General features: G+C 40.1%; 1 protein-coding gene across 2 annotated transcripts in view; it reads left to right on the top strand.

The window, feature by feature from the left end:
* TNFRSF21 (TNF receptor superfamily member 21) overlaps nt 1-23,578 on the top strand; it is a 79,704-nt gene that overhangs the window by 42,969 nt on the left and 13,157 nt on the right. For both annotated transcript variants that reach the window (XM_008994545.5, XM_002746620.7), the window contains exon 4: nt 14,117-14,382. In XM_008994545.5, the coding sequence (XP_008992793.1) occupies nt 14,117-14,382 (266 nt within the window). The remainder of the gene's footprint in view (nt 1-14,116; nt 14,383-23,578) is intronic.

Below are 23,578 nucleotides of genomic sequence, written 5' to 3'. Positions count from 1 at the left end.
GGATGTGACTCCTATCTCATGGGATGTCTATGCAGATTGAATGGCATCATAACATTGATAAAATTGCCAGCTTGGTTTCCCTTTTTCTTCCCCACTGTATGGCTCATTCCCTGCAAGGTCAGGGGGATAAGCCATACTGAAGCATTCACGGAGACCGGAGGTCAAGCAGGGGGACATTATTTCTGATTTTCAACCCAAGTAGAAATCCGTCTGGGGTCAAAACTTATAATGAGTCACATAAGTCAGAAGTAGTGGTTGCAGACGCAACAACTGCACTGGAGCTTTGACTATAAAATGCCTTAAAAACTGACCAGTATAAAAAGAGTGGAAAAGAAAATCAGAGTGTGAGGCTGGGCGTGGTGGCTCATGCCTGTAATCCCAGCACTTTGGGAGGCTGAGGCAAATGGGTCATGAGGTCAGGAGTTCGAGACCAGTCTGGCCAGTATGATGAAACCCTGTCTCTACTAAAAAATATAAAAATTAGCTGGACATGGTGATGTGCGTTGTAGTCCTAGCTACTTGGGAGGTTAAGGCAGGAGAATCGCTGGAACCTGGGAGGTGGTGGTTACAGTGAGCTGAGATCACATCACTGCATTCCAGCCTGGGTGACAGAGTGAGACTGCGTTTCCAAAAAAAAAAAAAAGAAAGAAAGAGAAAATCAGAGTGTGACATGTGGCATGGGTAGTCTGACTTTAACAATATTAGAGATTGGAAGGAAGGAAATTTGCTCATACGGTCTGCTCTTGTAGGGTGGAGAGCACCTGCTAAGTTGATAGGGTGCAGCCTTGGGAGGTGAAAGAAGGGAATACTCTGTGTACAGGTGAAAAAGCAAACTTGCTCATTGGGAGATGTGTAGAGTGGGGCAGCATGGTTCGGGAGGGAAGCTGTGCAGAGGGAAGGACCTTGTGGGCCTGGTTTTGCTCACCTTGATGATAAAGGTCTTGGATTCAAATATCTGTAACGTCTCTTTTAATCAAAATCCTTTGCTTTGGATATGCAAAGACTGAAACTTGTAGTTGAAGACAACCTACAACCAACCCCCTTCTGTGTTTTAGGATTGAAATTCAAATACTAAGTTAAAGTGCAGACCAGCTGGCTTGGTGGTGGAACCTCTTATTAGCAGAACTTTGATGTCCCAATCTGAATGTAAAGACTGTTCTTTGGGGAAATAACACTGCTTAACAACCAAGACATAATTTGCTAAGTGGACTTATTTATATATTGAACCAAGCAATATTTTAGGACTTGAGTTTCTGGTGATAACATTTTTTATTTCTTCCATTCTATCCCTTACTCACAATATACTTCTTAAGCAAAGCAAATCACAATATCATCCTTTTTCCCTAGCAAGACAGCAAAAATGGCTTTACTCAGTAACAGCCCAGTTCAGAGTTCAATGTTGTTATGAATTCCAACAACAGGCTTAGAAACAAAATGTTTCCTTCCTTTCCCAAATGTGATTCCTCTTTTAGGATTGGTCAAATGTGGGAGAATTTGTCTTTATTGGGGGTCGTGAATAAAACCCGTCTCCCAGACTCACAACCCTGCAGGCTTCTCCCTCTCTCTAGGGTAAGCAGTAAGGGCCAGTCCAATAGTGGGAATAGATTTGCAATGCAGTGCAATTGTGGGTGTGGAATTACATGTTTCTTATACAGAGATTTCCTAGATGTTTCAGTGGTTAGGTGACAGAGGTTGAGCAACTGGAAGCTATGCTGTGGATATATTTGAATAATATTAATAAACTCTTCAATCAGGTTTCTGGAATGGCTTAATAAACTTTCATCTGAATTATTAAAACCACCATATGCAGTGTTCAGAAATGAACAAATAAAGTGTATTAGGAATGATATGTTACGTTAGCACTTTGCCACTTCAGTTTTGCTTAAAACGAAGTTATGATTGAAATGAAGCTACTACTGACATATGCAAGATCAGGAGGTAATTTCAGATGCAGAGATGACATAAAATGGGATTACTACAATATACATTTTTAACCTTACAGGAAAGTCTTCTTCTACCATTATTTTCACTGTCTACTTTTCTTTAACAAAGACTGATGTGCTTCCTGAGTGCTATGTCCTGTTCTAAGTTTTTATAAATATTAACTTAATTTTCATAACCCTATAAGGAAGGCCACTATTACACCAGTTTTACAGGTGGGGAAACTGAGGTAATGAAGAGTAACTTGCCAAAGGTCACATAGCTAGGAAGTAGGAGTGCCAGGTTTTGAAGTCAGGCACTGATGACACTGTCCCTTAATGATCAGAATCTGGATTTTCCCATAAATTACTTGGTGCTAGAAAGGTTTAATCTTTTTGTGGTTGATTAAAAACAACTGTGCTCAACCAAGAAAAAAAATATTTACCTTAGTGAAGGTCAGCTTATTCTGAAATAAAACGCCTACAAAATTGTCATCAGCAGTGAATTTTCCTATGTAGAAGTCACTCAGATTTCCTATTTGTTCTTAAATTGCTTGAAATAAAAAAATTATAAAGTCAGGCACCCAATGGCTGAAGGCTCTGAAAGGCTGTTTTAGGAAATAAAGGCTGTTTCAAGTAAGTCAGAGGTGGTGGAGCCCTTCTAATCTGAACTCACATGTTTAACTTGGTGCTTTTCTCAGGACCAGACAGCAGTGGCAATAGCAACAGTGGCTGCTGCAACCAAAGAAGCTTCCCCTTCTTTGCCAGGTAGACTTTTTGACTAAAAATTCCAGACAGTCATCCTGTCTGTCAGCCCAAATTTCCTATGGGAAGTAGGTTTGAAGTGTAAACACCAGGAAGCCAGGCCGAAGGGAGCAGATTATTCCCTTGAAGAGGCTGCTGTGTCCTAGCGTTCCAGCTCCGGGCTGACAGTCACAGTCATTTTCCAGCAGCGGGGTTGGACTGTACTCACCCCTGTCCCCCACCCCACTACCTTTTCCACCTCTGAGTCCAGGAATGCCATTTCCAGTAGACAGCACCTTTTTCTTTAAGCTGTTAGGGTGTTTGAGGATTATAAAGCGCACAAAATTGTTTACAGGAGAAAAGCCTCTTACAGTTGTATCCTAAAAAGCATTACCTCATGCACAAGATGGCCAGAAACATGTCCTTCACCCTTGGGAGTCAGAGACTGTGATTCTCCTCAGAACCACCCTCTAGTTATTTTATTCTGTAGCCTTTAGGGTGAAGCTATTTATTTATTATTTTTTGAGACAAAGTCTTGCTCTGCTGCCCAGGCTGAAGCGCAGTGGCATGATCTTGGCTCACTGCAATCTCTGCCTCCCAGGTTTAAGCAATTCGCCTGCCTTGGCCTCCTGAGTGGCTGGGGCCACTATGCCCAGCTTATTTTTGTATTTTTAGTAGAGACAGGGTTTCACCATGTTGGCCAGGCTGGTCTCGAACTCCTGACCTCAAATGATGTGCCTGCCTTGACCTCCCAAAGTGCTGGGATTACAGGTGTGAACCACTGCACCCAGCCTTAGGTATTTATTTTTTAAATGTATATTTCACTCTATAGTTTAACTAACAGCTTTTAAATTTAAGCTGTTTGGGATAGTGAAAAGCCAGTCAGCATTTCCCCCACATAGAACTCAAATACAAATAGGAAAAAAAAATCTCTAAAAGTAAATGTCCTTGAGTCAACCTAGTCAGGTATTATGTAAGCAGATTTTGCAGAGGAAGCAGAATTTCTAGAATTCTGCTGATGTTCTTCATGAGTAGTTGGTGGTTAACATTGCACTGTATGTATAGAATTCGACATATTAGGCTTATTGATGGCATGTCAAATTTTAACAAATAGATGAATTTATAAGTAAAAAAAAAAAAAAAAACCTCTTACTATATTTATCAAATCTGAGACACAATTAACATACCACTCTTTTATACACCACTAAGGAGAAAAAGAAAACGCTAAAACCAAACTATGATAAGGCATTGATCCAGAGGGTTTTAGAATTAGTAAATATGGCAATCTTTCAGCCACGGTCTCACCTTTTTTCCATAGAGTCTGACAGCATGATTCTAATGCCACTGTTCAGTTCTCACTTTTCCTCTGCTTGGCCTATTGGCAGCAATCGACACTCTTGTTTCCCTTTTTCTTGAAATACTTTCTTCCCTGTGCCTCCAAACATCACATTGTCTGATTTTCCTCCTCCATCTTGGGCTGTTTCTTCTCTGTCTCTGTGGCTGGTTCCTCCTCATTTTCCTGACCTCTAAACAGTGGAGAGCTGCGGGACTTGGTGCTTGCACCTCTTTTCCATTTACACACTCTTCCTCCCTTGGTGACCCATGACCCAAGTACCATCTATCTGCTGATAATTCCCAAGTACATATTCCAGCCTGGACCTTTTGCCTGAACTCATGATAAAATATGCTTCTGCCTGCTTGACAGACCCAGCTGTCTAACAGGCATCTCATGCTTAAGATGTCTAACTCCAAATTCCAAACCATACCTCCACATCAACTGCCCATCACGAAAAATGGTACCCTGCTTTCCACTTGCTTAACCTTAGCATCCTTGATTCCTTTATTACATTCTTGCCCAATATTTGACTCATTAGCAAATGCTATCTGCCAGCTCTCCTTCAAATGCATGCAGAAGTCTACCATTTCCCATCGCCTCCATGGCCACGACCTTGGACCAGGCCACTATCACGTCCTTGCTGGATTACTGCTGTGGCCTCTAACTGGTTGCTCCATTTTTATCTGTGCCCCCTTCAGTTTTTTCTTGACACAACAGCTGGAATGATACTGTTTAAATGTAAAGTCAGATTGTGTTATTTCTCTTCCCAAGGTCTCCAGTGACTTTTTATTGAATTCAGAGTAGCAGCTTACAGGCCAGATGTAGTCTGTACTCTCCTAACTCCTATTTTCTCTCACTCTGTGACTCCTACCAGCCCCTCTACCTGGCCCACTTGCTCCAGCCTTGCCAGCCTTCCTGCTCCTCCTTGTCCATTCCAACACCCTTCCTGCCATTGAACCTGCTGCTCCCTTTGCCCAGAACCCTCTTTCTGCAGCTATCTGCACAGCTTTTGTTCCATTGAGGGCGTCTACCTCTGTGAGGCTTCGCTTAGATGTGGCAACCCCATCACCTCCTACCTTATCCTCTTTCCCTGCTTTATTTTTCTCCCTATCTAACACAGTTTATGTTTTATTACTTCCCTGCAATAGAACATAGCCTTCACAAAGAAAGGGATTTTTTTTCACTTGGCATTTGTTCAGTGCCATATCTCCTGTACCTAGAAAAGTGTCTGGCACAAAGTAGATGCTCAATAAATTTTTGGTGAATGAATAAATTAACAGCTTCAGGTATTTGTGACAGCTTCAAACACAGACTAAGACAAGGAGGAAGGAGGGACGTTTTTGTTTTGTTTTGCCCAGTGGAATGAAATAAAATACCATTCATTTTCCTCACATTATCAGTGAGATCTCTTCCATTTGGAAAATTGTCTACTGTTTTGATAGTTTGTCAATGGAGCATGTTGACCATTTAAGATCTTCAAGAGATCTTTGCAGAGTGTTTCTTTTTTCTTCTTAGTAGTCCCCAAGGTTCATCTGAGCTTACGGTAATTGTCTATTAAACCTTCAACCACAAAGTGATAAATCCTGCTTCACAAATAATTTTTTCCTCAAAGTAAGATCTAAATAGATCTTTCTTTTATGCCTCAATTAGGGAAGGAGTATTTTTAACCTGAGGCATACAAAGTTCCCAGCACTAATAAAGCAGTTTCCTGTGTATTGGATGCACTGGAAGTTACAACTGTTGGTATACAAATTTTTAACCACCCTGTGGTATACTGGTTACTGCGAAACACAGGTACATGTGGGTATGTTGCTTTTAGGAGCACTTACTCTGTTATCAGGTCAGAGAGACCACACCTTGGACAGCTGATATTAGCAAAAGGATTCTGCTGCAGTGGGAGAATCTATGAGAACTTTCCTGCTTTTGAGCTCTGGCCTCTAAAGTGGATGTAGTGGATCACTCAATGGGAAGAGGGCACTGGCAGGGGGAGAGGCCTTTGTACAAGAACTAGGTCCCTGGGAGCCCAGGTTCCACCCACTGGTGAAGATAGAACACCACAGAACCATTGTCCTTTCTTTTCATTATTGTAGAGGCTGGAGATCTGGCAGGGCCCCAAGGCTAAGGTGTGTGTGGGCATGTGGCCACTCAGGTTGTCAGTGGCTTCTGTTACAGAAGCTAATGAGATGACAAATGGTGAGGAGGCTCAGTCAGGAGGGCATTGATGACAAAAAAAAGGCTCTCTTTTATTCATCCAAAGATATTTGTGGTATTCCTCTGATAGGTGCAGGGGATACTGGTAGTCAAAGCAGTGTGGGCTTGGAATTGGCCTCAAAGACATCTTTGATGACATGACCATTGTATGTGGAACATTGATTCCAGTAATGCTAAAGCCAGGCTTTTATTCTAATTTCTGACTTTTGCATATGTTGCTTTGTATATATTGCTGTATGTGCTATGGCCGTCTTTGTCCCTGTATCCGCAGCTTGTAAGGTTATGGACACAGTGCATGCCTATCAGGAGCGTATCTTTTGTGGAGGCTTGTGGAGGTGTTAGAAGGGAAATTGTCTTGAGTTCATGTCTCCCGTCTTCCATGTGTACATCTCAGGCGACTGCTGTGTGTGTGGTGAGAAACTGGCACAGGGATAACTGTGGAGTCATCTGTCCTGGGAGGAGGTTGTATATTAATTGCCTCCCTGGGATTTTTCTCATTATTTGTCCCTTCACATGCCTCTTTCTAGAGTAATAATGAGAACTGACATTACATGTAACAGGATTTATTGGGAGTGCTTGAATCTTTTTATATGATGAGTTTGGTACTATCAAAAAGTTTATAAACATATCTCTTAGATGCACCTATTCTGCACAAAGCCTGGTTGCGCAGCATGAAACTGAGTGCTATGGTTGTGTAGTTCTGGGAAGCCTTTGTTTCCTTCAGCTTTGTCCTCACTGTCCTTCATACCTCTTCTAAGGAAGGCTTTGATATGGGTTCTCAGTGATGACATTCATTTCAGATATTTGTCTCCAAAAGGAAAACAGCCTTAATATTTTCTCTAATTGTAAAGGTCAATTCGAGTTTTTATTAAAAGAGAAGGGACTCATTTTTGCATCCTGAAGCTGACATTCAGCTTTTAAAAAATGAGCTTTAAATTAGGTTTGTCTCCCAGATAATATTTAATTCAAGGTTTTATAATGCACTGGAAATTGCCATGTCTTCTGTAATAACCCAGTTTATCAGCTCATACTTCTGTTCTTGAGCTCTCTTGCTGGGGATCAGGTCAGTGTCAGCTCACTTGGAAGAATCCACCGAGTACTGCTGTGATGCCCTGCATGTGGCAGAGGTGGTAGCAGCAGCATTTTTCCTTCCACATTTACCCTTCTGTGGATGACTTCAGCGATCTCCTAACGTGTACATGTGAGATTCCAAGAAACACGGGAAGCTGGGAGTCTGGTGCTTGGCTTCATTGTTCAGCCCCAATAATCCCAGTGCTAAAACCTGTGTTTGTACAGTACTCTTCCCATCTTTTAGGTTCATTGGTCCAATGACTCTTGTCTAGGCAGAAATGGAGGGGCAGGAGAAGGAGAGCCAAAGTGTACTGAGGTGCTACCCTAGGAGTCTTTAATACTTGATACCATTAATCTCCTTAATCATTCTAACAGATAAGAGGTGGTGTTTCTATTTTACTTAAGTGAACACTGAATTCTGAGAGGTTGCCATTTGCCCAGGGTCACGCAACTAACAAGTCACAGAGCTGGAGTTTGAAACCATATCTTGTGACTATGACCGATGATCTTCCCACTACCCGATGCTTCCCATCCTCATGCTTTTCTCCAGGGGCCAGAGCCACCTTCTCAGACAGCTCCTGAATAGCACAGCCCCGGTATATGGAGCTTGACTCCTTTGATGACCTTCCCAGAAACTTCATCCATTCTCCAGAGCTCCAGGATCTGGCACCACAGGAAAAAGCAATGTTGGCAGATCGTGGTGGCTCACACCTGTAATCCCAGCATTTTTGAAGGCCAAGGCAGGTGGATCACTTGAGGCCAGGAGTTCGAGACCAATCTGATCAACATGGTGAAACCCCATCTTTATAAAAATACAAAAATTAGCTGGGCATGGTGGTGCATGCCTATAGATCTACCTACTTGGGAGCCTGAGGCCGGAGAATCTCTTGAACACAGAAGGTAGAGGTTGCAGTGAACCAAGATCGCACTACTGCACTCCAGCCTAGTGACTGAGAGAGACTCTGTCTCAAAAAAAAAAAAAAAAAAGTAATGTCATGTTCTATGCCCCTGTCTATCAGCTGTTCAGTGGATTGACGGTTGTGTTACTTTTCACCATAAGAAAAAAGACACTTGGCACCACATCCAGTTAAACAATTTAGATCAATCCAACACATAGCTATGTCACCAATCTTGGCAAAAACTCTGGGAACTCCGATGGGACAGATGACTGGGCATCCTGCCAAGCAGAGAGGTGGTCTCCATGTCACTGTCATTTCACATTGAGGTTAATAATTGGGGTGGGAACTTTCATTGTCTTTTGAGTATGGTTTCTTTTCTTTTAATAAAATGCTTTTCTAAATTTTTATGCTATTTGACACTCCTACCCCAGGTCTTTTTAAATTGCTATAATTGCAGGGCTTGGTGAACTACAGCCCGTGGGCCATATCCAGCCTACTTTCTTTTGTAAATTGAGTTTTATTACAACACAGCCACATTCATTTGTGTTGTTGGTGGCTGCTTTCATGCTACAGCACAGTTGAGGAGTGATGACAGAGATTGTCTGGTTCTCAAAGTGTCAAGTATTTACTGTTGTCCTTACAGGAAAAGTCTGCTGAATTCTCTCTTTCTCTCTTTCTTTTAGGGTATCATAGTTTTAAAGAAAAGAAATAAAGGGCACGGTGGCTCACACCTGTAATCCTAGCACTTTGGGAGGCTGAGGTGGGCGGATCACTTGGGGTCAGGAGTTTGAGACCAACCTGGCCAACACAGTGAAACCTCAGCTCTACTAAAAATACAAAAATTAGCCAGGCATGATAGCATGCACCTGTAGCCGCAGTTACTAGGGAGGCTGAGGTGTGAGAATCTCCTGAGCTCAGGAGGTGGAGGCTGCAGTGAGCTGAGATCGCAAAAAAAGAGATAAAGTGCCCTGGGAAACTGTTCCCGTGTCTATTAGGTGGTGCAAAAGTTACTGTGGTCTTTGCCATTTCAGTGACAAAAAAACCACGATGACTTCTTTTTCGTTTGTTTTTTGAGACAGAATTTTACTCTGTTGCTTAGGCTGGAGTGCAGTGATGCAATCCTGGCTCACTGCAACCTCTGCTTTTCAGGTTCAAGCAATTCTCCTGTCTCAGCCTGCCAAGTAGCTGGGATTACCATGCACTACCATGCCTGGCTAATTTTTTATGTTTTTAATAAAGATAGGGTTTTGCCATGTTGGCCAGGCTGGTCTCAAACTCCTAGATCAAGGGACCCACCCACCTCAGCCTCCCAAAGAATTATAGGCATACGCCACCAGCCCAGCCTGCGATTACTTTTGCACCAACATATACTTGGTCAGTAATAACGGACCAGGAGGCAGCACACACACAGTGGCCAGCCTGGAGTGCGTTCATCCAAGGCTGGATGGCCATGCCGGAGGAGCATCATTCTGGCAAATAGTAGTGTTCCTCAACTACCTCACATTCCCTATTAACCACAATTGAGGCATCACTAACTGGGTGAGTGACCTTGCACTAGTCACCAACCCCTCTACATGAGATTTCCTTACCAACAAAATTAAACACTTAACCACCTAACCATGTGTGTTTATAAAGTATATATAAACACATCTTATATATGTGTATGTTTTATATGTGTATGTGATATAGATAGTTTAAAAAAGAATAGTAAAATACATCCCAAATAAAAATAATAACATGAAAAGAAAACCCATTTCTTCACTGTCCAGCCTAGGAAACAGAACTTTATGAATACCTTTGAAAACCCTTCTGTGCCCTTTCCCCTCCCTCCCCAAAGAGGTGACTATCTCAATTTGGCAAATTATCCTCCTGCTTTTTTCTGCAGTTGATTGTTTTCTTTTGCTTAACACTTTTTCCTAAACAAAGAAGGCATTCAAAGTCCCAGACTGGTCTCCTCACTGGGGTTTTATGATAACTTGCTAGACTAGAAGGTTGGTATCCCCTAAGGGAGTCGTTCATTTATCTTTGATTTATCAACTCCACGGTGGGAGAGGACAGCGGTGAAGAACATTGGCAGCTCCAGCCAGTTCATGGAGTTGACTATGTTTTCATAGTAGAGAATCTAGTTGAGAGAAAGAACAAGATGAAACCTGATTTGTAGGCCTGAAATTTAGCTTTCAGTCCATTTTAGTTTATGGGAAATCTCATTGTATCTATTCTTTGTGGGGTTTTTTTTTTCCAGTTTTTTCTTTATTTTGTGGCTTAAAAAAAAGATAAATACAGTACTGGGTTTTGGAAGAACGACTTGTTGTTAAACCGGAAACCTTTTAAACTCTGTAATTACTTTGTAAAGGCTGTGTATTTGCATCTGAAATGCATTGAGCCTTAAGTTTTAGTGCTGGTATATGGAGCTTTCATAATGATGGGAGTACTTCCAAAAATAAATTAACTCTATAGAAAATGTTAATCAGCTTATCCCCAGTGACCCCAGTGAGTTTTTCCATTGTACACATGAAAAAATGGACATGACAGTTAGAGGTTTGCCCAAAGCCACTGTCATCGGCATTATGAAGATTTAAGCAATGGTCCTACTTACCAGAAAACACAGTCATGTTTTCATGTAAGACATTGCAGGCCTTAGTCAAATTGACCTAAATTAAGATTCAGGGACTAACAAGCCTTTTGGTGTTTGGAAGAGTCTACCACATCAACCACAAATTGCTGGCTTATTCCTTAAAGTTACCTGCAGGATTTTAAATCGGATATGAGTTTTCTGAGGAGTCTATTTTGCTTGAAATCAAATGCTCTATATCTGACTAAACATTGCTCAGAAAATTGAAAAGCAGTTGGTTCAAGTAACTTCACACTGCCAGGGAAGAAACTGTGTGAGAAGTACAGTAATGACTCAATTTGTGGTGGTCTTTTTTTTTTGTTGTTTTTTTGTGGCATTCTACTTTTTTTCTTTTGAAGATAGAGTCTCCCTCTCTCACCCAGGCTGGAGTGCAGCTGTGTAATTTCGGTTCACTGCAGCCACCACCTCTGGGGTTCAAGCGATCTTCCCACATCAGCCTCCCAAGTAGCTGGGACTACAGACCTATGCCACCACACCCGGCTAATTTTTGTATTTTTTTGTAGAAATGGGTTTTCACCATGTTGCCTAGGCTGGTCTCAAAGTCCTGGGCTCAAGCGAGCCTCCCAAAATGCTGCATTACAGGTGTGAGCCACCCTGCCCTGCCGGAATTCTATTTTTATGGTTGAGAATAGAATAGCCCTCTACTAGGAACTTATTTTTAAAGACCATTTTCCGTGGATTGGTTCAGGATGTGTATACAGTCTTCCACTGCCTCAATAGGATTGATGGCAGAGGAAGAATGCATGTTGAGGAACCACCGTGTCCTTCATTCTTACAGAAACTTTTGTAATTATTATTGTTTTTACTAGCAATAAGTAATAGCTCATTTTACAAATATTTTCCTGAACAACTGATGGATGCAAAAAAAGATGTTTTTTTTTCTGGGAAACCTCTTATTAAAAAATCAGAACAGCAAACCCCTCTTTATTCTTCTTTTCCTTTCTCTCCTAAGCCTCACTTGGGAACTTGAACCTGTTTTTTTTATTGAGTAGTAAATACTTTTAAGACATGGTTAACTATAACAGCTATGTTATCAGGGTAGGTGAACATGGCCTCATTCAAAGACATGTTAGAGGTGATCCACCACTTCGAAGGAGTGTGGTATATGGAGCTTCATAATGATGGGACTACTTCCAAAAATAAATTAGGAAGGCTGGTCAGGAGTTGGAGACCAGCCAGTCTCTACTAAAAATACAAAAATTAGCTGGATGTGGTGGCGGGTGCCTGTAATCCCAGCTACTCAGGAGGCTGAGGCAGGAGAATCCCTTGAACCTGGGAGGCTTATGTTGCAGTGAGGCGAGATTGCGCTCCAGCCTGGCAACAAGAGCAAAACACCATCTTAAAAAAATAAAACAAAACCAAAAACATGACATTGATTCAGACGACTCACTCACCTGTTGTAGTAAAATACCAGAGCCCTTACTGTAAGGGTGATATATGCACCCCATGTGTAAATCCTGGCAAAGCCAATGTGTAATTGCAGAGAGAAGATGCCGTAAAGAGAGGGACACCAAAGTGAGCTACTCAGGGAGAGCCTTCCCTCACAAAGGGTTGGTGCCAGGTGCTTATCCTGAGTTTTTGGATCTTGAGATTTGATTTTTGCATTTCACCAGTTTCATCTGTTCATCGTATCTGGGGACCATAAATGCACACTCACTGGGTTTTCAAGTGACTGATGAGCCAGAATGACAATATATTGAATCATTGGGGACAGCTGTCTGTCAGAATAATATTCTTGACCAGAATAGCTGGTCAAGGGATTCATGGCCTTTTATAAGCCAAAGCATTTCCTTCCTCTTGGAAGGTACCATCAATATTGTCAGATTTTATAGTGGTGACACATACAGGATTTGAATTACAAACCTGGTGAGGTGGGTTCAGTAACCTACTTACCTACGTTTGTGATATTGGGCCAGTAGCCTACATTTTTCTAAGTGTTTTTTTTCTTACCTGTGTAATTGGAATATTAATGCTTTATAAAGATGTTCAGTGGGCTAATGCCTTAACATAATACCTGGAAGATAATAGCTACTGTTATTATACTGTCCTTTTGGCTGTTGTCTTCATTATAATTATGCAAGTCAAGTTGGAAGACTGAATAATGAATTAGAAAATTGCTTGTTGAACATGAATTTAAGCACAAGTTAGGCGTTCTTCAGGAATGCTCTATTGGCCGGGAACAGCTGGGCACACTGTCAGTTGATATAAAGGACACCATTCCCAGAATTTGAACACCTTTTACCTAGACAATGACAAAGTCCTTCACAGTTTTCATCTGCAGCTTCCCTTTTTGTAAATGTCATGAAGTCACCATGGTTTTAGATGGGAGCCTCTAACTTACTTGGTTACTGTTGTCTTTAGTACAGTAGTCCTCCCTCATCCACAGTTTAGCTTTCCAAGGTTTCAGTTGCCTGTGGTCCCCTGTAGTCCAAAAGTACTAAATGGAAAATTCCAGAAATAAACAATTCATAAATTTTAGAATATGCACTATTCTGAGTAATATGATCAAATCTCACACTGTCCTGTACCATCCTGCTCTGTCCCAGTGTGGAAGGGAATCATCCCTTTGTCCAGCATATCCATGCTAGAGACCTCACCTGCCTGTGAGTCACTTAATAGCCATCTAGGTTATCAGATTGACTGTCATGGTACTGGTACTGCAGTGCCCGTGTTCAAGTCACCCTTATTTTACTTAATAATGGCTCAAAGCACAAGAGGAGTGATGCTGACGATTTGGATATGCCAGTGGCTATGAAGTACTTCCTTTAAGTGAAAAGATGAAAGTTCCCAACTTAATAAGAAAAGTATGCTGAGGTTGCTAAGAGCTACAAGAAGAGAAATCTTCTAACTATGACATTGTGAAGAAGGAAAAAGAAATTCATGCATAGTGTATAGGGCTCAGTACTATTCTGTGGCTTCAGGCATCCACTGGGGATCTTGGAGCTTTTCTACCCCACCTCTCTCCTCCAACAAGGATGGATTACTATAGTAACAGAGGAATCACTGTGAATACCCTCTTTGGGTTTAGCTTTCAAAACATTTGGGGCTGATTTATTATAGTTCCATGATCCCTCCTTCTTCTGGTTCCACACGCAGGAAGTGAAATTTGTATGAGGGTACCCAGCTAGTCCACAAGATGAGCTGCTTGTGCCAAGTGCTTAAGGGAGGCAGTGCATTCCTTTGATATACAGCGATAGGAAAGTGTCCCTCTTCTAGTTCATTCATTAAAGCAGAGCTGCCTTACAAAAGGAGCTTCCCTTACAAGCCCTCATTTGTTTTTTCTTTTATTTTTTCTCTGGTGTAGGTATCGACATCCTGAAGCTTGTAGCAGCCCAAGTGGGAAGCCAATGGAAAGATATCTATCAATTTCTCTGCAATGCTAGTGAGAGGGAAGTTGCTGCTTTCTCCAGTGGGTACACAGCTGACCACGAGCGGGCCTACGCGGCTCTGCAGCACTGGACCATCCGAGGCCCCGAGGCCAGCCTCGCCCAGCTGATTAGCGCCCTGCGCCAGCATCGGAGAAACGATGTTGTGGAGAAGATTCGTGGGCTGATGGAAGACACCACCCAGGTAATGGAGACCTGGTTGTGTGTCTTTACCACTGACTGATTGCTTCTGTATTTTATCAGTTATATGGGAACAAAGAAAAATAACATATTTGGAGGATAGGCACACAAACACACACGCACACATGCACACACCTGCACACACACACACCTTACTTTCTAGGACAGGGGTTCTCAGTGCCCATCCATTAGAATCATCTAGAGAACTTTAAAAATTACTGATGCTCGGACCCTATCTGCACACCAGTCACATCAAAATCTCCAGGGGACAGAGTATGAATCAGTATTTCTAAAAGTTCTCTTTCTTACCCAATTTAAAGTCTCATTTTCCATGGTACACTTTGAACAAAACGAAGAAAAATGACTTTTTACTACACCCTCCTCTTCTCCAGAGGGTATTTTTGTGATGTGGTTTATGAAGGCAGCATCTCGCCTCCTGAGGATGCAATGTTGCTAGCAGCAGTTGATGACAGAACTGATACTCCTCTTTGGGTTGTTCAATGGAGCACATCAGATGGGAACTGAGGGGACCCAGGAGTGTGATTTCTTTATAGCCAATGAGCCCTGGCTTTGGAGCCAGACAACAATGGATTTGAATCCTAGCTCTGGTATTTGTTAGCTTAGGTGACGAAGCTAACAACTTTCCTTGCCTCTGTTACTCACATTTGCAAGCCTGCTATATAGATTAAGATGAGAAATAAAGTATATAAAATGCCTGACTCATTGCAAGTGTTCTGCAAATGGTAGTTACAACCATGATATAACTCATTTTACTTAGTCTTTCTTTAATCATATGTACCTCCCTGAAAGGCCTTGAATAAAGTACAGATTTGGATATTGAATCATATTTTCCATAGACTTTGATTCAGGTTTCAGGACATATTCCAAAGTAAAGAAAATGCTGCCACTAAGGCTTGATAAAACCCATTTAAGATGAAGGGCCAGTCTGTGTTATTATTCCAGTGGTCCAAATTTGTTACCTAAAAGAGCGAGGTAGAGACTTTATGATGTCAGTTCAATTTGCTATCATTCTGTATCACATTTTGTATATCAAAGGATTCTATTTACATACTTTATACTTATGCTTAAGTATACTTGATGTATTCAAGAAGTCCAAATGCTTTTATCTTTTTATACTGGTAGTACAGTACTTCTTGACTATTGACGTAACCATTCATCAGGTGAATCTTTTATCCAAGTAACTGGATGATATCAATTTATAGGTGCTAATTGACTTCGAAAGTGGCCTTTTTTTAAATTGCATTTTAGGTTTTGGGGTACACGTGAAGAACATGCAAGATTGTTGCATAGGTACACATGTGGCAGAAGATCCAGGAAGGTGGTCTTTTAAAGCTCCTGGCATATTTTTAACTTCTTTGAAATGTGGAATTTTAGAAACAATACTTACTAATAGACCAAGTGATAAATATTCAAAGGCATACGCCAGTGTCTTATGACTTTCTAAGAAAGAATTTAGGTGTGAAATATTATTCACAACTAAAACTAGGTTTTAAGTAGCTGAATTTGGGGGAAAGCAAGGGAGATGTTTACCCTCCAATTAAGTAAAATGGCTGTGGATTGAATGCCAGGGAGTTTGGAGGCAAAGCATTGTCGTGCATTCTTAGAATATTGGCTTAAGGAGAGAACTAGAAGACAAGCCTTAGGCTAAAAGGAGGATTTAGATACTTGAGAGTAAGTCACCTAATGTCTTTCATGATACCTAAAAGAAGGATAACATATGATTGATGCAAAATTAGGATATGGCAGGCCCATGGAAAAGCAAAAAGGGGAGAGTACATGTCATAATGAGTGATTCATAACAAAATCATTGGGTCAACGAATAAGAGAACAAAGCAAAGCACCTTATTCCTAAGTGCCAAACTCCTGTGCACTTTCTTTCCTTCCCCTATCTCTTCTATAATACCAAAAGATTCTAATAGTACCTATTTTTTGTTATTTATTTTTTGAGAACAGTAATGTCAAAGCACCCTACAGCTTTCTCTTTGGTTCTACTGTAGCCTATGAGTTATCATAGAGGCCGAGAAGGCAATATTATGTTTTTTATTTCACGTTTTAATAATATACATCAATGTCTAGCAGCATTTTGGATCCAGCTCTAACTCTAATTTTAATAGCCAATGAGCATGGATTTCTGGCTGCCAGTTCTTATTATAAGTTGAGATCCTTTATCTGATACGCTTGAAATCAGAAGTGTTTTAGATTTTGGATTTTTTCAGACTTTGGAATATTTGCATCTACATAATGAGATAGCTTGGGGGTGGAACCCAAGTCTAAACATGAAATTCATTTATGTGTCACATATACCTTATGCACATAGCCTGAAGGTAATTTTATACAATATTAGAAAAAGTGTGTGCATCAAGCAAAGTTTGTGTTAAGCAGTTATGTGTGGAATTTTCCACTTGTGGCATTATATTGGTGCTCAAAAAGTTTTGGATTTTGAATTTTTGGATTAGGGATTCTCAAGTGGCAATTGCACAGTATGTAACTCTCTGTCCATAGTTTATCTCTGAGATTTGTCTGGTCTAACAAGAGAACCAGAAGGCAGGGAGCTTAATTGAGACTCACTCTTCTCATCCTGTGATGAACTTGTACTCCCTATGTATGATGGTACTGCTGGGGATTCGGGGCTTTGCCCCAGGAGTTAATGTACTCTTAATGGGTAAAAATGACTTATGTTTTTTAAACGGTCAATGTTTTTTCCTCTTCATAAGCCTGAAAGCACCTATGTTATGTTCCACTCAAAGGATCAGACCTGGTGTGACTTTTAGTTACCTCTGTCAAGAACAGCCGGTTCATTATTAACCATAGTGGCCTATTAGCCATTTTTAAATTAAACCCATTCACAGTCTGACTGTTCCTTTATCTGAGGTATGAGCTGTATTTTTCAGCACTCTCTTCTTTCAAGTTCAACATCTAAACTGCCAGCCTTCTAGAATCATAGCTATATTCTTCCGTTCTGGGGCATGAGCATTTGGAAGAAGCAGCAAAGCAGTGGGATGATAATTGAAAGTTATTGTGATTTTGCCAAAGCTATTAAAAAACAAAACACTGCCCTAATACAGCATTCCAATTTGGATGTTATCTCTTTTTTCCATTCTTTTACTTTGATTTTTTTCTGTCTTTATTTTAAAGTCTCTTATAAGAAGCATATATTTCAGATATTGTCTTAAATCTAGTCTGATAGCTTTTTACAATTAAAGAATTTCAGTGTGTTTACATTTTTATGTAATTATATAATTGCTTTTTAAATATAATTTTAATGTAACTTAAAAAATGTAATTACTCATATATTTGGTTTTAAATCTACCATCTTCGTTTTCAATTTGTCCTTTCCTCTTTATTTTCTCTCTCTCTGTCTTTTCTTGCTTTCTCTTGGAATAATCAAATATTTTTTCTTTTTCTGTTTTTCCTCATCTGTTAGCTTGTTAATTTCACATTTTTACTTCACGTTTAATGGATACCCAAGGGATTACAACACACATACTTAAATTATAAGAGATATAATAAATGTAATTCTCATCATTTTACAGATACAACCACCTTAGAAGACTTTAAGCCTATTAATCCTCTTCTTACACTTTGCTTTTGTTTTCATGAATTTTAATGTTACACATTTAATACTGCTAAAAGGCACAGTTATTACGGTTTTACACAGTCAGGAGTCACATCGATATATCTGCATATTAATCTTTTCTGTTCTTAATACCTTCCTCCTGCAGCTTCGACTTCTACCTGAGATCTTTTTCTTTTGCCTAAAGAATACTTCTCAGTGTAGGTTTCCAGCAATAAATTCTGCTTTTCTTGGTCTGGAAAGTGCCCACTAAATAAATAAATAAATTGCATTATTTCACCTTAGTTTTTGAAGGATAGCTCGAAGTAAAATTTCAGCTTGCCAGTTATTTTCCTTTAGTTCTTTAATGCCTGGGTTTAAGTTTCCTCTGCTAACCAGCAAAGGAGAGGATGTAATTTTATTTTTAAATCTGTATTACATAACAAATTTTGTGCACAGTATTATTTATTCCAGGCACTTTGGGCAATGCAACGATGAGTAAGACAAAGTCAATACCATCAAGGAAGCTTACAGTTGGATAGAAGGAAGAAATTTACACATACTTATATAATCCAAAGGAGTAAATCCAAGAGGTGGGGAGGAGGAATGTGCTGAATCTCCAACTAACCAGCCAGTAGGCTCTGATCAGAATGTCAGTGTGGAGACATGTGCTGGGTTAAATCCCCATCCTGGCAACATAGTCACTTTGGGGACTCTGAGTAAATTACCTGGCCTCTCTGCCTCAGTTTCTTCATGAAGAAATAGGAACAACATGAGTGCCTGTCCTATGGGTTGCTCTGAGAATGAGGTGAGTGTGACCCACAGTAAGCACTTGTCAGATGTTGACTATTAATAGTTGCAATTATTTCCAGGCTGTGGAGGCAAGAGAGATGGAAGAATGTTCCTAGGTCACTTAGTGTCAGGTGGGGATTTTCTCCCAATTCCAGGACTGCAGAAAGTAGATGGTTGAGCAGGAAGGCTGCTATCTGGGTTCAGTGCCCAAAAGCTGGAAATCCCAGCTAACTGTAGCTATTTATTGCTTACTGCTGAGCACATGTTCTTAGGCTGGCTGGGATGTTTTCTCTAGTGAGGGAGATAATGGTCTGGTTCCTCAATAGCTGTCAGAAAAAGAGAAGCAAAATTGAGCAAGTGAATTTCTAGTTTTCCTTATGATTTGGTTAGCCTTGTTTTTTTCACTCTGCCCTTTTATTCTAGAGTCTTCTTATGTGCAGACAGACTTAACCAGTGCACTCTTTCTCTGCACCGTAGATAGGGTGAAAGGAGGGGAGTCTGTTTCTTCACCACAGAAAACCCTGGGCAAACAATTTCTCTAATGCTGAGATTTTTCCATTTAAAATGGGAATTCAAGGACCTGTCCTTCACACTCTGAGTGGTTACCAAAATCAATTTTAATAATCAAACTACTGTGGACCATACTAGAGTGAGATATTAAAATGATGCTTAGCAGCTAGGTTTAGAAGTATTATATTGTGGTTAGAGTTTCAGCATCCCTTCATTGCTTCATGAGAGAAAGCGGAGGAAAAAGAAATTTTATAGATACTTTAAAAATGACGATATTAAAAACAACCACAACAATTAAAAATAATATAAATTGTGACTTTAGCTGTCTGTTTTGATCAGGGATTCACAAATGTGAAGGACTGATGTTGATCAGGCATCGGAGTTGAGCATCCATGCTCTACTTCTTATCTCTCCTTCCATAAGATTAAGTAGATTAAAACTACACTATAATTTAACAACCAGTGGACCCACAGTCAGTGTTTTGTGGTGGTTGTTGTTGATTTCTGTATAATAGAATGATTCTTTGTTAGGGTATCTTAGTCCTTTCCAGAACCACATGGGAGACCTGTCTCAAGAACAGAGTGTTTGTGCGCTTAACGCACACACACTCTCTCTCTTTCTACTATAGTAGACTCTGTGTTGGAACTTGGATGGCTTTGCTCTGTGTAATCAACTCAGAGAATCCCAACAGCTAGAGAAGTACTGGGCCTTCTATTTTGATGAGAACAGTGCTCCTGCTGCTTCTGCTGCAGAGGGAACTACAGTTACTGATTTTTTGCTTACCAGCTGCAGGATGCAGCTGTCCTTATCTATGGGTCTGACTGAGACCAGCTATTTTCAGAAATTTAATACAGTGAGGGCAAGTTGAAACAAATACCAGCTGTACATTAACTGTTGGCTTTTGGGCTATTCAAATTAGTCTTTGTCATTAATTTTCCAATCTGTCATCTCTGGAAAATAGGGATTATTGTCCTAAGACCTGAGGACCTGAGACCTAAGGTAACAGCTAAACTTGCATGTATCTAGCGGCTGCCCTCTGCCGTGTTTCTACAGCAAAGAGGGTTATTTAAGGTCAAGTTACTTAATTTGTAGGGTGTGACTGTGGGCTCTGAGGAACTTCTGGGGTGGTGAGGAGAAGAGGACATTATAAAGGGATTGCTGACACACATAGGACCAGAAACAGTTATGATGCTTGTGTTTAAAGTTGTCATTGTGCATACAGGAGCAATGTTTATAAATAGCCTTTAGATTTTCAATAACATTTCAGGCTTTTCTACTTACTATCATATTCCAAGGTTTCGTTCAGTTAGTCAACAACCCTTTTTCAAGCACCAGCTGTGTGCCTGGTACTGGGTAAAGAAAAGTGGTCAGTGCCTTTCAGTAACTCACTTGTTGGGATGGAGACATATGTGGAAAATAATTATAATTCAGTGGGATGAGCAAATGTTATAATAGACGTGTGCATGAGGAATTATAAGCATCAGAGTGAAGGAGTACTCAACCTGCCAAAAAATACATACAAAGCTGGAGCAGATATATACTTGTCCATTTGAAAGTCACCTAAAAAAAAAATCAGGACTAGTTTTTTTCAAGACTACATTTTGTTCTTCCCTGAAACTTTCACACTTGGATTCTGCCTAGGAAGCCCCACTTGCTTTTTCATATTAAGGGCTTCTCAAATCTTTGACTCTGCAAAGAATATCTGTTTTACTTATATCCTTGTTTTGCTCAGTAGCAAGCTTTTTAAAAACCCTTAACTGTTGTGTAATATTTAAGGAACAGAAATAAAGTTTTAATATCCCATTTATTGTCAAGTGCAAGAGATTAAACTTTAAATCTCCAGGAACTACTAGAAGAAACTGACAAATTCAAGATTTTGACTTGGTCTCTCAGAATTGGGTTTGAATTTTGCTTTTGCCACTCACTATGTGACTTTGGGCAAGTCCTATAAAGTCTCCAAGCCTCAGTTTCTTTGTAAGTGCCTTGTAAAGATCTTTCTGAGAACTAGAGGTTAGTGTTAATGCCCAATCCTGCACTTGACCTAGAGTAGGGGGCTCAGTAAATCTCGGCAACTATTTTCTGTGTTGGAATTTGAATTCTACATTGTCCTTTTTTGACTTGACAGCAAATGCATTCTGTTTTCAGTAAATGCACATTAAGGAGAAAGTGAACCAGCATTTGCTAAGTATCTGTTGTGTCCTCAGCACTGTCTGGGTCTCTATATCTGATTTATTTAGCAAGCTTCATGTCCTGAGAAGTATAGGTGGGTATTCTAATTAAGATAGTGATATGATTTGGGTCTGTGTCCCTGCCCAAATCTCATGTTGAATTGTAATTCCCAGTGTTGGAGGTGGGGCCTGGTGGGAGGTGACCGGATCATGGGGGCACATTTCCTGCTTTGGCACTGTTCTTACAATAGAGTTCTCATGAGATCTGGTTGTGTAAAAGTGTGTGGCACCTCCTCCCTCACTGTCACCACTGCTCTGACCATGTGAGATATGCCTGGTTCCCCTTTGGCTTCCGCCATGATTATAGGTTTCCTGAGGCCTCCCAATCATGCTTCCTGTACAGCTTGCAGAACCATGAGCATGTTAAACCTCGTTTCTTTATAAATTATCCAATTTCAGTTATTTCTTTATAGAAGTATGAAAACTAATACAGTTATATTACTATATTTCATTGAATCCCATGTCAATTGTAAGATGTACCATTGTCATGTGTATTACTGAGAAACAAAATATTGCTAATTATAATTGTAAGATACATCCCCATTTCAGAGATGTTAAAATGTGAAAAAAATATGCATCATAGAATTAACAAAATATGGTAGTTGAGCTTGATGTATGCAGATGGTAAGGAGAAAAGTCTAGGAAACAGATTCTTGAGGTCTTTATATTAATGTACACTCCCTCACCAACACACACACACGCACGCACACACACACACACACACACACACACTTCTTATTAGTATTGCCTTTAAGGTTGAGATGGTTTAACAGAAGCAATTTATTTAATAGATTATCAGATGACCCATTATATATTGAGCCCTGTACCAGGCACTGAGATACTAAATGAAACAAAACAAAATGCAAAACAGAATCATCTCTTAAAATGCTGACAGTTTTATAGAAGGCATAGATATGTGAGCCAGACTTGAGAATATATTCTGTGAAGCTGCTATACAGAAGGATTGAAGTGGGCTTTAATTTTTTTCAGACAGAGTGTCTCACCATTCAGAAAAAGTTGGGTCTATTAGTGGATGACATTTCCCACCTCTTTAATCTACTCCCTTACTGGCTTTCTCAAAAAGTGCATTGGAAGGAAATTAGAATCAATACTGTGAAAAGAAGCGTATTTTCTCCATCAATTACCAGTGCAGGAGAGCACATTTTCATTGTTTCTTTTTAAAGCCAAAACACCAATTTGGATAATGTTGAATAGCTTCCAGATTTGGCCTAGCTTCTCCACTTTGTGTTTGTGAAAGTGTCCCTTATTCTGTTATACCCAAGTGTCAATAACAGGTACACTTGTTGATGAGGAACTGCATCATGGTCAGCAGTAGGTTTTATTATATATCAGTTAATTTCGAGGTTTTCATTACGTATTCTTCACCATTTCCTTGGGAGAGACTAATGTCACTCCTGATTTTTTCATAACCAATATCCATAGAGGAAACTTTGATTGATCTACAGTTGGACTTTCAGAGGACAGGCTGAAATTAAATGACCAACAACTAAAATGACTTATCACCAAAAAAGTACTAGAAGAAAACATGGGGGAAATGTTTTGTTTTTATAATCTCGACAGTAAAGAATGGCGTAAAGCCCAGAAGCTGTACAAGAACAATGCAACTACTTAACAATAAATATACAAGCCAGAAAACAGCACATACAAATTAAAAGACAAAATAATCACTGGTCAAAATTGTCTGAAACATAGGGTTAAGTTTATTGAAAAAATAATGAGTTTTTACAAATTAAGAAAAAATTATGCCGTCTTGTGAACGAGACAATTTACAGAGAAAGAAATACTGAAGACTTTTTAAACATGAAGACTTTTACCCTCTCAGGCTGACATAGAGACCTATGATTCCACGTCTAGGAAGATATCTTACAGGCATTCTCATATATTCAGTACGATGCAAGTACAAGTACGTGTATTCACTGTAGTGTCATGTGTAATAGCAAAAGAGTGAGGAGATCTACAAATGCCTTTCACTAGAGGACTGGTTATATAAGTTATAGAACATCCATTCAGTGGAATGGCATGCACTTGTCAGAAGTGAGTCAGCTCTTCATGTGCTAGCCTCAAGAAGAATTGAG

The sequence above is a fragment of the Callithrix jacchus genome, chromosome 4 (assembly GCF_049354715.1).
Source record: "Callithrix jacchus isolate 240 chromosome 4, calJac240_pri, whole genome shotgun sequence".
In the NCBI taxonomy this organism is placed as follows: domain Eukaryota; kingdom Metazoa; phylum Chordata; class Mammalia; order Primates; family Cebidae; genus Callithrix; species Callithrix jacchus.
Note: the sequence above shows the minus strand (reverse complement) of the source record. Positions and strands in the feature narration are given on the sequence as shown.